The sequence below is a fragment of the Bubalus kerabau genome, chromosome 14 (assembly GCF_029407905.1).
Source record: "Bubalus kerabau isolate K-KA32 ecotype Philippines breed swamp buffalo chromosome 14, PCC_UOA_SB_1v2, whole genome shotgun sequence".
Lineage (NCBI taxonomy): Eukaryota > Metazoa > Chordata > Mammalia > Artiodactyla > Bovidae > Bubalus > Bubalus kerabau.
This window is the reverse complement of record NC_073637.1, coordinates 84,084,832-84,097,680: the sequence shown is the minus strand read 5'-3', so window position 1 is coordinate 84,097,680 and position 12,849 is coordinate 84,084,832. Positions and strand designations below refer to the sequence as shown.

The 12,849-nt window shown below is 46.3% G+C and overlaps 1 protein-coding gene and 1 long non-coding RNA gene across 6 annotated transcripts in view; one reads left to right on the top strand and one right to left on the bottom strand.

Moving 5' to 3' along the window:
* Positions 1–12,849, bottom strand: part of COL14A1 (collagen type XIV alpha 1 chain) — a 230,700-nt gene that overhangs the window by 22,314 nt on the left and 195,537 nt on the right. For all 5 annotated transcript variants that reach the window (XR_008702439.1, XR_008702440.1, XM_055546785.1 and 2 more), the window contains 3 exons: positions 9,769–9,804; positions 8,749–8,815; positions 6,262–6,450 (listed from right to left, as the gene is read on the bottom strand). Coding sequence is in view for 3 of the 5 variants with exons in the window: in XM_055546785.1 (XP_055402760.1) it covers positions 6,262–6,450; positions 8,749–8,815; positions 9,769–9,804 (292 nt within the window). In the remaining 2 variants the exon portion in view is untranslated. The remainder of the gene's footprint in view (positions 1–6,261; positions 6,451–8,748; positions 8,816–9,768; positions 9,805–12,849) is intronic.
* LOC129627140 (uncharacterized) overlaps positions 1–12,849 on the top strand; it is a 63,716-nt gene that overhangs the window by 24,377 nt on the left and 26,490 nt on the right. The gene's annotated exons all lie outside the window — the stretch shown is intronic.

The window sequence follows — 12,849 nt, the reverse complement described above, 5'->3', positions numbered from 1 at the left end:
AGAGGAGGGTGAAACAGTTGGCTTAAAGCTCAACATTCAGAAAACTAAGATCATGGCATCCAGTCCCATCACTTCATGGCAAATAGATGGGGAAACAGTGGAAACAGTGTCAGACTTTATTTTTTGGGGCTCCAAAATCACTGCAGATGGTGACTGCAGCCATGAAATTACAAGGCGCTTACTCCTTGGAAGGAAAGTTATGACCAACCTAGACAGCATATTGAAAAGCAGAGACATTACTTTGCCAACAAAAGTCCATCTAGTCAAGACTATGGTTTTTCCAGTGGTCATGTATGGATGTGAGAGCTGGACTATAAAGAAAGCTGAGTGCCGAAGAATTGATGCTTTTGAACTGTGGTGTTGGAGAAGACTCTTGAGAGTCCCTTGGACTGCAAGGAGATCCAACCAGTCCATCCTAAAGGAGATCAGTCCTGGGTGTTCATTGGAAGGACTGATGCTGAAGCTGAAACTCTAATACTTTGGCCACCTGATGCGAAGAACTGACTCATTTGAAAAGACCCTGATGCTGGGAAAGATTGAGGGCAGGAGGAGAAGGGGACGACAGAGGATGGGATGGCTGGATGGCATCACCAACTCAATGGACATGGGTTTGGGTGGGCTCCGGGAGTTGGTGATGGACAGGGAGGCCTGGCGTGCTGCCGTCCATGGGGTCGCAAAGAGTCGGACACGACCGAGAGACTGAACTGAACTGAACTGAATATGCCAAAAATGTAGCCCTTTTCTTCCATGTTCAATATTAAAATGGCTACACAAAGATTCACCAGTCTTGATGACTTTGTAAATGCACGCTGGTATGACAGCTGTCACCATACAATCTACTTGTTTCTAATGAAGTTAAAGGCAATGAAGCACCACGAGGGGCTTCCCCGGCGGCTCAATGGGAAAAACCCACCTGCCAGTGCAGGAGACGGGTTCAGTCCCTGGTTGGGAAGATCCTCTGGAGAAGGAAATGGCAGCCCACTTCAGTACTCTTGCCTGGAAAATCCCATGGACAGAGGAGCCTGGCAGGCTGCCTTCCATGGGGTTGCAAAGAGTTGGACACGGCTTAGTGACTAAAATAACAACAAAAGTGGCCCTAGAGCCACAGCTTACGGAAAAGCATGAACAAACTTTTTGGCCAACCCAATTCTTGGCATCTGGTCCCATCACTTCATGGCAAATAGATGGGAAAACAATGGAAACAGTGACAGACTTTATTTTCTTGGGCTCCAAAATCACTGCAGAAGGTGACCGCAGCCATGACATTAAAAGACGCTTGCTCCTTGGAAGAAAAACTATGACAAACCTAGACAGCATATTAAAAAAGCAGAGACGTTTCTTTGCCGACAAAGTTCTGTCTAGTCAAAGCTGTGGTTTTTCCAGTAGTCATGTATGGATGGGAGAGTTAGACCATAAAGAAGGCTGAGAGCCGAAGAATTGATGCTTTTGAACTGTGGTGTTGGAGAAGACTCTTGAGAGTCCCCTGGACTGCAAGGAGATCCAACCAGTCCATCCTAAAGGAGATCAGTCCTGAATATCCATTGGAAGGACTGATGTTGAAGCTGAAGCTCCAATACTTTGTCCACCTGATGCAAAGAACTGACTCATTTGAAAAGACCCTGATGCTGAGAAAGATTGAAGGCGGGAGGAGAAGGGGACGACAGAGGATGAGATGGTTGGATGGCATCACCGACTCGATGGACATGAGTTTGGGTGAACTCCAGGAGTTGGTGATGGACAGGGAGGCCTGGCGTGCTGCAGTCCATAGGGTTGCAAAGAGTTGGACACAATTGAGTGACTGAACAACAACAATACTTTGTTTAAGGTAAAGGAGATAAAGGGTTAACAAGATCAAGGAAGACAATTAGATGGAGTGAAAGTACAGTCTTCTGTTAGGTAATAAAGAAAGTCATGAATGGTCATCACTTCATCTAGCTAATATAGAAGGAAGAGTTTGTAATTTCTGTTCTCTAAAAATGCATATTCTTTGTCTAATGCTATTGCTGCTGCTAAGTCACTTCAGTCGTGTCCGACTCTGTGCAACCCCATAGGCAGCAGCCCACCAGGCTCCCCACTCCCTGGGATTCTCCAGGCAAGAACACTGGAGTGGGTTGCCACTTCCTTCTCCAATGCATGAAAGTGAAAAGTGAAAAGTGAAAAGTGAAAGTGAAGTTGCTCAGTCGTGCCGGACTCTTCATGATCCCATGGACTGCAGTCCACCAGGCTCCTCCGCCCATGGGATTTTCCAGGCAAGATTACTGGAGTGGGCTGCCATTTCCTTCTCCAGGGGATCTTCCCAACCCGGGGATCGAACCCGGGTCTCCTGCACTGCAGACAGACGCTTTACCTTCTGAGCCACCAGGGAAGCCCCATAGTTGACTTGCGATGCTGTGTTAGGTTCAGGTGTACAGCACAGTGATTTAGTTTTATGTATACATATACCTATTCTTTTTCAGATTCGTTTCCCATATAGGTTATTAGAGTGTTGAAGAGAGTTCTCCACGATGCCCTTCAGCCTTTTAACAAACAAAAAGCAGGAAACAACAGCAAGGGAAGTTTTATTTCTATTTGCCTCAGTCGTGTACGTTTGAACGCACGCATACGCACATGCCCACCGTGGCATGATGTAAAATGCATTTCTTCTTGCACATTATACTTTAAAGTTTGAAAAACCTTTCAAAAAATTAGAGTAGAGAAATCGAATGGAGCACTGCTGATGAAAAATTAGCCAAAGTCAATGGAGTCATGATTTTTTTTTCAAACTTTAAACTTTTTATTTTGTATTAGGGTATAGCCAATTAACAGTGTCATGGAAGATTTAGGTGAACAGAGAAGGGACTCAGCCATGGATATACATGTATCCATTCTCCCCAACCCTCTGCCATCCAGACTGCAACACAACATTAAGTAGAGTTCTATGTGCTCTACAACAGGTCCTTGCTGGTTATCCATTTTGAATACAGTAGGTGTCCATAGGGTCGCACAGAGTTGGACACGACTGAAGCGACTTAGCAGCAGCAGCGTGTACAAGAGTCGTGCTTTTTTTTTAATGAAGATTCAGCAGAAAGAGGTTCCATGCAATGCTATGCCAGTTTCAACATCCACATTTCTTTTAGTCTTTCTTTTGTAGCTTATTACTTGCCTAATAAACTGCCTACAAATGATACTTATTTTTACCCTTTATAATATAGTGTCCTTTAAAATAGTACTCTAGGGTATAGAGATAATCATATTTTACACAGAAAAAAATCTCAAACATGATCCCTGTTTTTCATTTCCAGTCCTAACACTGGCTGACTTCCAGCCTCTTGGGACCTCAATATCTTCTTATGCTTCTTTTTTATATAAAATGCAAAGGTGAAAAGATTGCTGAAATTTCTTTGGTTTTGAAATGTGACTGTTTTGATTTAGTGGAAAGGCAGACATTTTTCTGTATCAATCTTTCCCGAGTACTTGGATCACAAGGCTAATATCAAAATATGAATCACTTTGCTGTACACCTGAAACTAACAAAATATGGTAAGTCAACAAAACTTCAATAATTCCTTTTTTAAATTATTGTTCTCCTTGCAACCACAAATCCCAGTTGCAATGGGATTGAAATACTTTGCTGGGAATGAAGAGTTCTCTGGATGTTGGCTTATAAACCCCAACCTTACACCCCAAAGCACACACCCCCAGCTGGTGATCAACCAACATCAGCTTCCCGGGCTTCCCTGGAGGTCCAGTGGTGAAGAACCTGCCTCTCAGTGCAGGAGATGCGGGTTTGGTCCCTGATCAGGGAAGATCCCACATGCCACGGAGCAGTGACCCAAACTGCAGAGTCTGCTCTCTAGAGCCATGAGCCACAACAACTGAAGTCCGTGAGCCTGGAGCCCACGCTCCACGACAAGAGAGCCGCAAGGAGAAGCCCGCGCACCCCAACCAGAGAGAGGGCCCCGCGGGAGCGAAGACCCAGCTCAGCCAGCTCAGCCAGAAACAAAGAGATAAGTAAATGAAAGGATGAGCCCGCCTTCCCTCGTGCTCAAAGAGCACCTCTCGCTGTCTGACTGTCCACCCCCCACCCCACGTGTGGTTGTGAAACTCAGGACTCTGTGTGTTTACCACACTCTTTAGGAATATATGCATATGTGTCAGAAAATTCCAGTGCAGAAAGTCATATTTCAAGGGTTGTCTGGGCCGCTATTTGAGGACCCCAGCCGAGGTTTCCTCTGTTTCCAGCACTCAGGTGTTCTTGCAGAGCAGGAAAGACAGTCTGGCAAGAACGAGGACAGGACTTCCAAAAAGAACAAAGACAACCTGTGCCTTGCCGGGTGACTCAGCCGGCCCTGTGCTCCCTGAGTCACAGCCGGTCCATCACCCACACCCTGGAGGGCGTCCTGCTGACAGAGATGGCCACCGTCCCGGCTGCCAGATCGCTGGCATTCCGTGAGGAAATTATGTCCTTCTCTGCATCTGCTGATTTAGTGCCCTGGCACGGGAAAACTTTTCGGAAAGGAAAAGCAGAACTGGGTTGCGATCACGCAACGATGATCTAGTGAGGACCTGTTATTGCAGAGCAGTTCACACCTGACCCCGGCTTTCTGCAATCACGCTGCTCACTAACATGTGATGACAGCTGAAACGGGCATGGCATTCAGGGGGCGGTGACATTTGTGCGTCTAGAACCATCAGCAGAAACTTTATGCATGTGACAGGGGTTAAGCTGAATCTCGAACTAAGAGTAAGAAACACATAAGACAGGGAAAAGGAAGGACATTTCCAGAAGTGGGAAGAACAAAGTGTCCAAAAGTGCAGAGGCAGAAACGCACCTGGCCTGTTGGCATGGATCAAGAATCAACATGAAATATTATCTCTGTAATCTGCATTTTGCATCCCACATTTGAGCAAAGGAGTATATCCAACCCATCTCATTAAAGCAATATGACTCATAGAGCAGGTCTCACTAGGCAGCTTTTCTCTGGATCTGCATTCTATAAAACCGTGTTCTAGAAAGTGTGAAAGTCTTCCTATCGCCTCTTTGTGGTTAATCGGGAACCCCATTCTCCCACATCTCTTTGATCTGATCTGCTTCTGGAGTGAGAGATCTTGGTCAATTACAGAACTGAGTGAAATTCGATCAAAAGAGTCCATTACTACATTGCACAATACTGCTGAGACCTGGAAAGGGTGGAAGAAAAGGCTGAGGAGGATCTCTATTAGAAAGAAACTTAAGTAGAAAAAATTAAACATTGACCCACAGAACTATTAAATAAAATACCGCCTCATGTTATAGGAAGATGAGCCACAAACAGATTAAATGTCTATTTCATTTGAAGCTTAGAATCAGCATGGTCTCTGTAGGCACATCTGAATCATTGAGTTGATATGACTCACGTCTTACCTCGAGGCTGCTATTGACTGTTGCCTAGTATGGGCACTGCACATAAAAAGCACCAGCCCTGGAAAGCGAGCTCTCTACTTGCCACGACACAGGAGGACAGAGAATGCTGCTGGCAACATCAACAAACAACGCTGCGCCCATCAGGCCAGCGGCCCCCAGAGCCGCCCCAACTGTGCACGCTGGGGCGATGAGGGATGGGAAAGAACAGAATACGAGCCACAGAGAGACAAGGTTCACATCAAAGCAGTGGTTTCAGTGAGCCCAGACTCTTGCATCTTCACATTCATAGACAAGTGCTAAATTCATTCGTTTGAGATGCCAGTTTTTCTTTAATTAACAGTCATCGTTTGATGCTCCCACTACCCGGCTTTCGTTGCCAAAACAAACCTGGCGTGTATAGCTGGCTCCTCCCTCCCCTGTTTGGAGCCGTCCCTAGAGGAACCTGAGGGGCTGTGCCCGGGGCTTAAGTCCTCAGCAGATCTGCCAGATAAGCAGCTCTCGTGAGGTTGTGCTTCTTTCATTGTTTCAGTTGACACATATGTGTGACGCTACATCTGTCCAGATGAAGCATTTTCTAATTCTACCTGGCTAGGGCATAGTTTTTTAATTCATCCATCCAGAGAGGACACCTTTCTCTCACTAGCTCAAAAGCTTCTTAGAGGTGAATTGGGAGTTCTAGTCCTCCTTCTGCATGCAAGCTTTATTATTAAACACGTTGTAGCTTACTCAACTTTCTCAATATTGGGGATAAACAAACAAGAAGCTGGAGAATAGATGGGGCAGAATTAATTTAGTCCATTCTTTGGAATGCTGTCCCTGCATGAGCTCACCTGCTACCCCCGTGTCAGCGCACCCAGCGAGAGGCACGGCCCGCTTACCTCGCTCTCCTGGCGAGCCCGGCACACCTGCATTTCCTGGGAAGCCCGGGGCACCTGGGGGTCCTTGCTCACCAGGGGTTCCCGGGGACCCCGGCCTCCCAGGCTCTCCAGGAGGCCCCTGGATGGTCCGCACTGATGACGAGTGGCTGGGAATCTGGTTAAGGATGGCCGTGTACCTGGACATGTGACCTGAGACGGGAAGGACAAAGACAGCATCCGATGAACGGTCATACGTGCAATGGGAGAACTGGACGTACTATTTGTCAAGGCTCCGAACAATTCTGTTAGACACCCACCAAGGCATGAGGCACATCCCTCTGAAATAAGTTGATTTCCAAATGAAAAGATTCTGCATTTCCCTTTGGATGATATTAGCAGCTGGACTGTGTTCAAATTCCATCTCATGCATTTGGAATTCCACAGCTCACGTCAGCATCTCAGTAAGTATCACTGAGCAGAGGTCATAAATTTTATCTTTACCCCCAACATTTATCTGACCCCTAAACCCTCACCCAGCAGCCCCTTTTCTCCAGCAATTTCCACCCAAATGATTTGTTTTTTCCCAACCCACAAAGCCTGCCCCACCCTCTTGCTCACAAATCCCCAGACAAGTGCTGTGTTTCAACTCATCTCTTCATTGCCAAGCCTTTTTGCAGAAACCTTTACTTGAGTCCCAGCTGCAGAAACTCTCACTAGCTTTATTATTTTTTTTTAATTTGGCTTTCTCTCATTATCCCTTAACTTAGTTGAGCCTGTAAGAATGGATGTTAATAATTACAAGTAAAAACTGAGAAAATATTTGATATCATAATTCCCCATTTTCCCAGCATCATCAGTAGACAACATTTCCCTACAGAAGTGAATTTTCCAAATGACTATTATTTATTCCTTTTTAAATATCCAACCCTAATAAGGAATGGCAACCATTTCTAGAGGGATGATTTCTAAGATATGGTCAATGCCTTCTTAAGCCTGGGAGCAGGACGGCCATTAGGACTGGGTGGCTGATGACGCAGGTCCACCAGGAGGCACATTCATGAAAGTCGGGGTAGGAGCAGACGTTTCCGCCTCTGCTGTTTCAGCTTCCTGCTCTGATGAAGGGGCCGTCCTCCACTACTTCTCCAGAGGTCAACACTGGAACCTCACACAGTTCAACCTTTCCTAGCATAATTCTTCTGATTAGCTCTGGACTAAAAAACAGATAACCGAGCAAGTGAGGAATTATAAGACACATGGTAACCAAGCTCTGAGGCAGAGCTGAAGGGAGGAAAGATAAAGTTCAGATGACAGAGATGCGGCTCTGGGGAGGCTGAGCTGTGCTCATGGGGCCACATCCAGTCTCTGCCGTGTTATTCTCCGACAAGGACGTTGACAGGCAGGCCCTCCCCGTTTTACAGGCCTGTTTCAGCTCTGGTATAACCCCGCTGGTTTCCGAGAAATTATTCACAGGAATCTAACAATTCCTGAGGGGAAAACTGGATTTTGAAATCTCAATTTTTAGGCCACATTTCAAACAATCACATATCCGCATAACATTTCTATTCCAAAGTGGAATAAGACAGTAACTATTGTGATATAGTCCTTATGTTATGGTCAATGAGTCATATAGGGATTTAACCCTTAGTTTCCTTAAAACAATTCTGTACCCATTTACAGTGTATACTTGCAATGAGAAACCTACAAAATAATCCAAGACACAGGTTAGCTGCAGACATATTCTACTTAATGTTCAGTTTCCCTTCTTAATTAATTGTGGTTTCAGAGATTCTTATTTTGGTATTAAATTTAAGTAGTTTCACTTGTAAATTCTCTTATCTCTCACACACTAGTGTACTATATAACATAAAATGCACTAAAGTTAAAATAGAGGGAGCATTTAAACTAGAGGGAAAGTTCAGGTTTAAGGTGAAGAAATGGGACAGGCGTGACGTAAAGTGTGGTCCAGTGCAGTTTTTGGCGTGGACCCGAGGATCCCGTCAAACGCCACGTGAGGCTGGTACCCACGTGTGCGTGTGCTTCTGTGTTTGTCTTTTATGGCATAAGTCTTACAGAGAAGGGCCTTGGGCTAACCAAAGAAAAGGATAAGAAAGAGATATTGATTTAAGTCTGGAGATTGGGAGGCAAGTTCTGCTGCCTCAGTTTGGCAGCTTTCAAGTCCTTAGCACTTGATGAAAAAGATTCATTTGGAGAGATGAATAAGAAATAGAAGATTTGATCTGGGAAGTCAAGTTAAACCTATACGGGCGAACAGGGAGCTTCCAGACAAACAGCAGAGAGGAATCTGGCGTCTGCATCATCACTGTAGAAGGTCAGGGTAATCTGTAATGAGATTACATCTAAAGAGGTAGTGACCTCAGGTGGGTCAGTGATGGCCAGTTGTAAAGCTAGTGGGTCTGCACCAAGACAATGCTGAGTTTATACTTGTGCAAAAGGCGAATTTCCATTTGGCCGAGAAGCAGCGGGCATTGGTGACTACGGCGCACTTACTCTGGATGAGCTGCTCGCACACCTGGCGTGCCACCGCTCTCACCATGGCTTGAGACTGAAGGTCGCCCTGGAGGAGAGGAAAAGCAGACCCCTGACTACCGGCCGCGGACCAGCCCGTGGCAGGACCTCCAGGAGGGAGTTGGGACTTGACCCACTGTTGCCATCGGGCCCTTCGCTGCCGAGCAACAGGCAGGATGGCCCACCGCGCACACAGGGAAGGCGGGGGCACCCCACACGCGCCGTGCGAGGCTCCTGAGAGCCCGCGTCAGGCTAAGACGCTCAAGTACGCACTTCCGGCCCCAGATTCTAAAAAAATTTAACAGTGTTTGAAACAAACCCATTAACTATATATTATTTAATGCCTTCTTTATCACTCTTTAGAGCTTATAAAATATGGCACTTTCTCAAGCAGTGGCTTATTGAATACTAATAGCAACCAGAGGAAAGATGCTAAATCCATTTATCGAGTTAAAAACTTACAAACCAAGTTTTCACCGAGGTCATCGGGTGAGCCCAAGGTCACCACTGCGTCTATCAGAAGAGACTGCACGATTATCTGAGCAGCGGCACAGTTTCTCAAAGGAGAGAAAAGGCCCCTGAAATAACTTGTTTTAAGTCTCACAGCCAGTGCTCTGACCCCGCACGTCATTGTTTTCCTGGGTTAGACACGCAAGCCTTGATCTACCGCTTGGCGTTTTGAGCAGAGCGTTTACTTCTCTGAAACCTTTCTCATCCTCTGTATAATGTCTTCATTAAATCCACTCTGTGAGTTAAATGAGTGACCCTCTCAGTTTCATCCCTAAGCAAATGCTTCAGATCACCTAGCTGGACTAGCAGAGCTGCAACGAGAAGCCAGCTGGCCTGACTTCCAGCCGTGGGGCGGATCCGCTTGAAAAGGTGCTCACAGTCGGATGAGCTGGGGTGGTGGGGGCGGGTAGTGAAGCGATGACTGACCCGGACAGAGAACCGCCCTCCCTCGCCAGGCTCCCGGACAAAGCTACGCAGCTAAGAGATACTCACCCTCTCTCCTCTCTCTCCCTTTGCTCCAGGGACACCCTGCAAAATTGTAAATTGTCGAGTTAGGATGCTGCACTCAGCCAAGCCTAATGATCGCGCGTCTGTTCTGATTGTGCGACGAGGTTTTCCTTAGCGCTCATCATTCTGAAGCGAGAGTAGACACGCAGCCACAGGAATAAACAAATAGCAGCCTGTCATCCCGCCAAGCAGCAATGTCTCTGTGTTGTGTTGTGTTTCCTTGTTGGTTATCCATTTATTTAAATTTATTTATTTGTAATTGAAGGATAACTGCTTTACAATGTTGTGCTGGTCTCTGCCATACATCAACATGAAGCGGCGAAGGTAGACACGTGTCCCCCACCTCCTGAAGCCCCTCCCACCGCCCTCCCCATCCCAGCCCTCCAGGATTTACGGAACCGGGTTTGAGTTCCCTGGGTCACACAGCAACTTCCCACTGCGATCTGTTTAACACACGCTAGTGTAAGCGTCCGTGTGACTCGCTCCGTGGCCCCGCTCTCTCCTCCCTTCCCGCCCCTCGTGTCCATCAGTCTCTTCTCTGCGTCCAGGTCTCCACTGCGGTCCTACAGACATTTTAAACATTTTACTCGCCCAGTCTCTGAATGCAAAGTCACAGTAGCGTGAACACAAAATTGGGGTCCTGCTGCAATACTGCCTTGTAATACAGTGTCACTGGATAAATCATTCACATCTTTTCACAGGAAACGCCTCTCTCTTCTGATGCTGCGCAATCGATGTCACAAATCTCTGCGCGAAGAGACATGGTTTTCATTTTTGAAAGCATATCTCTCACAGAAAGGAAACATCTTCCAACCTCAGAGCTCAAGTGAAAGGTGGAATTTGTGAAATGCTAGCTCTTCACCCTGCTCTCCATTCTGGATTAACAGCACGTGAGGCCTTCTCCCCGATTCTCGCTGGTAATGTGAGCCTGTATTAACTCGAATTCCCAGCTCAACTATTGTTTTGTTTTGTGGCTTAGCTACTCTTTGACCCATAGGAAACCTTACCGTATCTGTAAAAACTTTTGCTGAAAAACAATGGCCTTTTTTTTAGTGTTTCTGCAATGAAATTACATGTATAATGCAAAACACGTGTCTTCAGAAGAATTTCTTCTTCTTGTTTCAACTCCAAGGCAGGGTAATAGATTTACTGAACAACACTTTTTATAACCTCTACCAGAAGGATAGTAAGTGCCATTTACAGATGGAATGTGTCACGCTGTCAGGCTGTTCCCAGTTGTTACTATAATCTCAACAGGTCTCAAATCAGTCTCTTTTCCAAAAATCTCTATTCAGTTAGTCATCCAAAATCAAAATTCCGTGTTCATTCCATTGTGTGCAGGTAAACTGGCTTTCTGGAAAAATGAAACGCCCTGACCTGTACTGTTTGCGGCTGTCAGAGGTGTAAATACTTGTACTGGGGCTGATTCAGGCGACAAACGCGCGTCCCCGAGGGTGGAGTTCCAGAGGGAAGAGGAGCGCCACGCCCACTCCCTGAGCAGGCAGCCAGGCCCCGCCCCTGCTCTGTCCTTCTTTCCCCTGCTTCCCGCGCGCCTGTCTCTCACACACTCACACGTTTTGTTTTGTGCTGCTCTTGGCCGTCCCCTGTGACACCTGAGGGCTTACTTCCCTGACCAGGGGCTGGATCCGAGCCCCTGCAGTGGGAGCTCGGGGTCTTCATCACTGGCCCACCGAGGAATGCCCCCCACACTTCGGCATCGCAGCCCCTCTCATACCCACCTCTCTGTTCCACCACCCAGCTGCTGCCCCAGCCATCTCACGCCAGGGCATTCGCACCTTCCTTCAAGCCAGCTTCCCTAAGGAAAGACCCTCCTCTTCAGTTCATCCTCTGCACAACCACGAGTCTCGTCCTCCTGATGCAGTTCAGGATGCAGTTCAGAAAGCTGAGTGACTTCTGACCGACAGCAGCCCTTCCTGTATTCAGAGTCACCCGCTGACTCTTAGATATCCATGTGACAGTCAGAGTCCTCGCTTTCAAAGACGTGTTACTGATGCGTGGCCCCAACTTCCACTATCATCTGCTGATCAAAAGTAAAACTTCTCATTCCCGCAGACCTGGTCTAGTCATTTTATCAGAACACTTGTGAGAAAGGTATTAAGCGAATATCTTATATATCAAGTATCAGCAATATTCTAATGCAATACTCAATTCAAATACCACCTATTTCATACTAAATCTTTATTATTGTATATATTTAACCATGTGTGTGCTCAGTTGCTCAGTCATGTCAGACTCTTTGTGACCCTATGGACTGTAGCCTGCCAAGCTCCTCTGTCCATAGAATTCTCCAGGCAAGAATACTGGAGTGGGTTGCCATTTCCTCCTCCAAGGGCTCTTCCAAACCTAGTGAAGTCTCCTATCTCTCCTGTTTGGCAGATGGGTTCTTTATCATACTGCTACCTGGGAAGCCCCCATTTAACAATGTTAACACAAAGATTTCTCTTCTCTCTATGTAGATGGTAAGATCGCTAATGCTGGGGACCATAACTTATATTACTTTATATTTCCAAAACCACCTAGCCCATTTTTCCCATAAAAGAGTCACTTGAATATTCAGCTAAGTGCAATATTAAATTAAAATATTTATTATAAATCTAGGACTGCTGCCTACTTCCTTTTCAAGCATTCGATGCAATACAAAACCAAAAATCAGCAAAAATTAGCATCTGTTCCTCATCTTTAATAAACCAAGAAATTGTTTGTAGATACTAGTGGTTTAAAACTCAAGCTGCTTTTACCACGTGCCAAGTAAACATCTCGGCACATTAACTCATTTAAGCCATCTAACACCTGGTAAGGTGAACTCATTTAATCCCTGCAAGACTCCTGTAAGATAAGCTCATTTACTCTTTACAACAACCCTGTGAGATGCTACTTCCATTTTCTTGTTGCTCAGTCACTCAGTCGTGTCCAACTCTTTGCCGCCCCATGGACTGCAGCACGCCAGGCCTCCCTGTCCATCACCAGCTCCCAGAGCTTACTCAAACTCATGTCCATTGAGTCTGTGATGCCATCCAGCCATCTCATCCTCTGTCATCCCCTTCT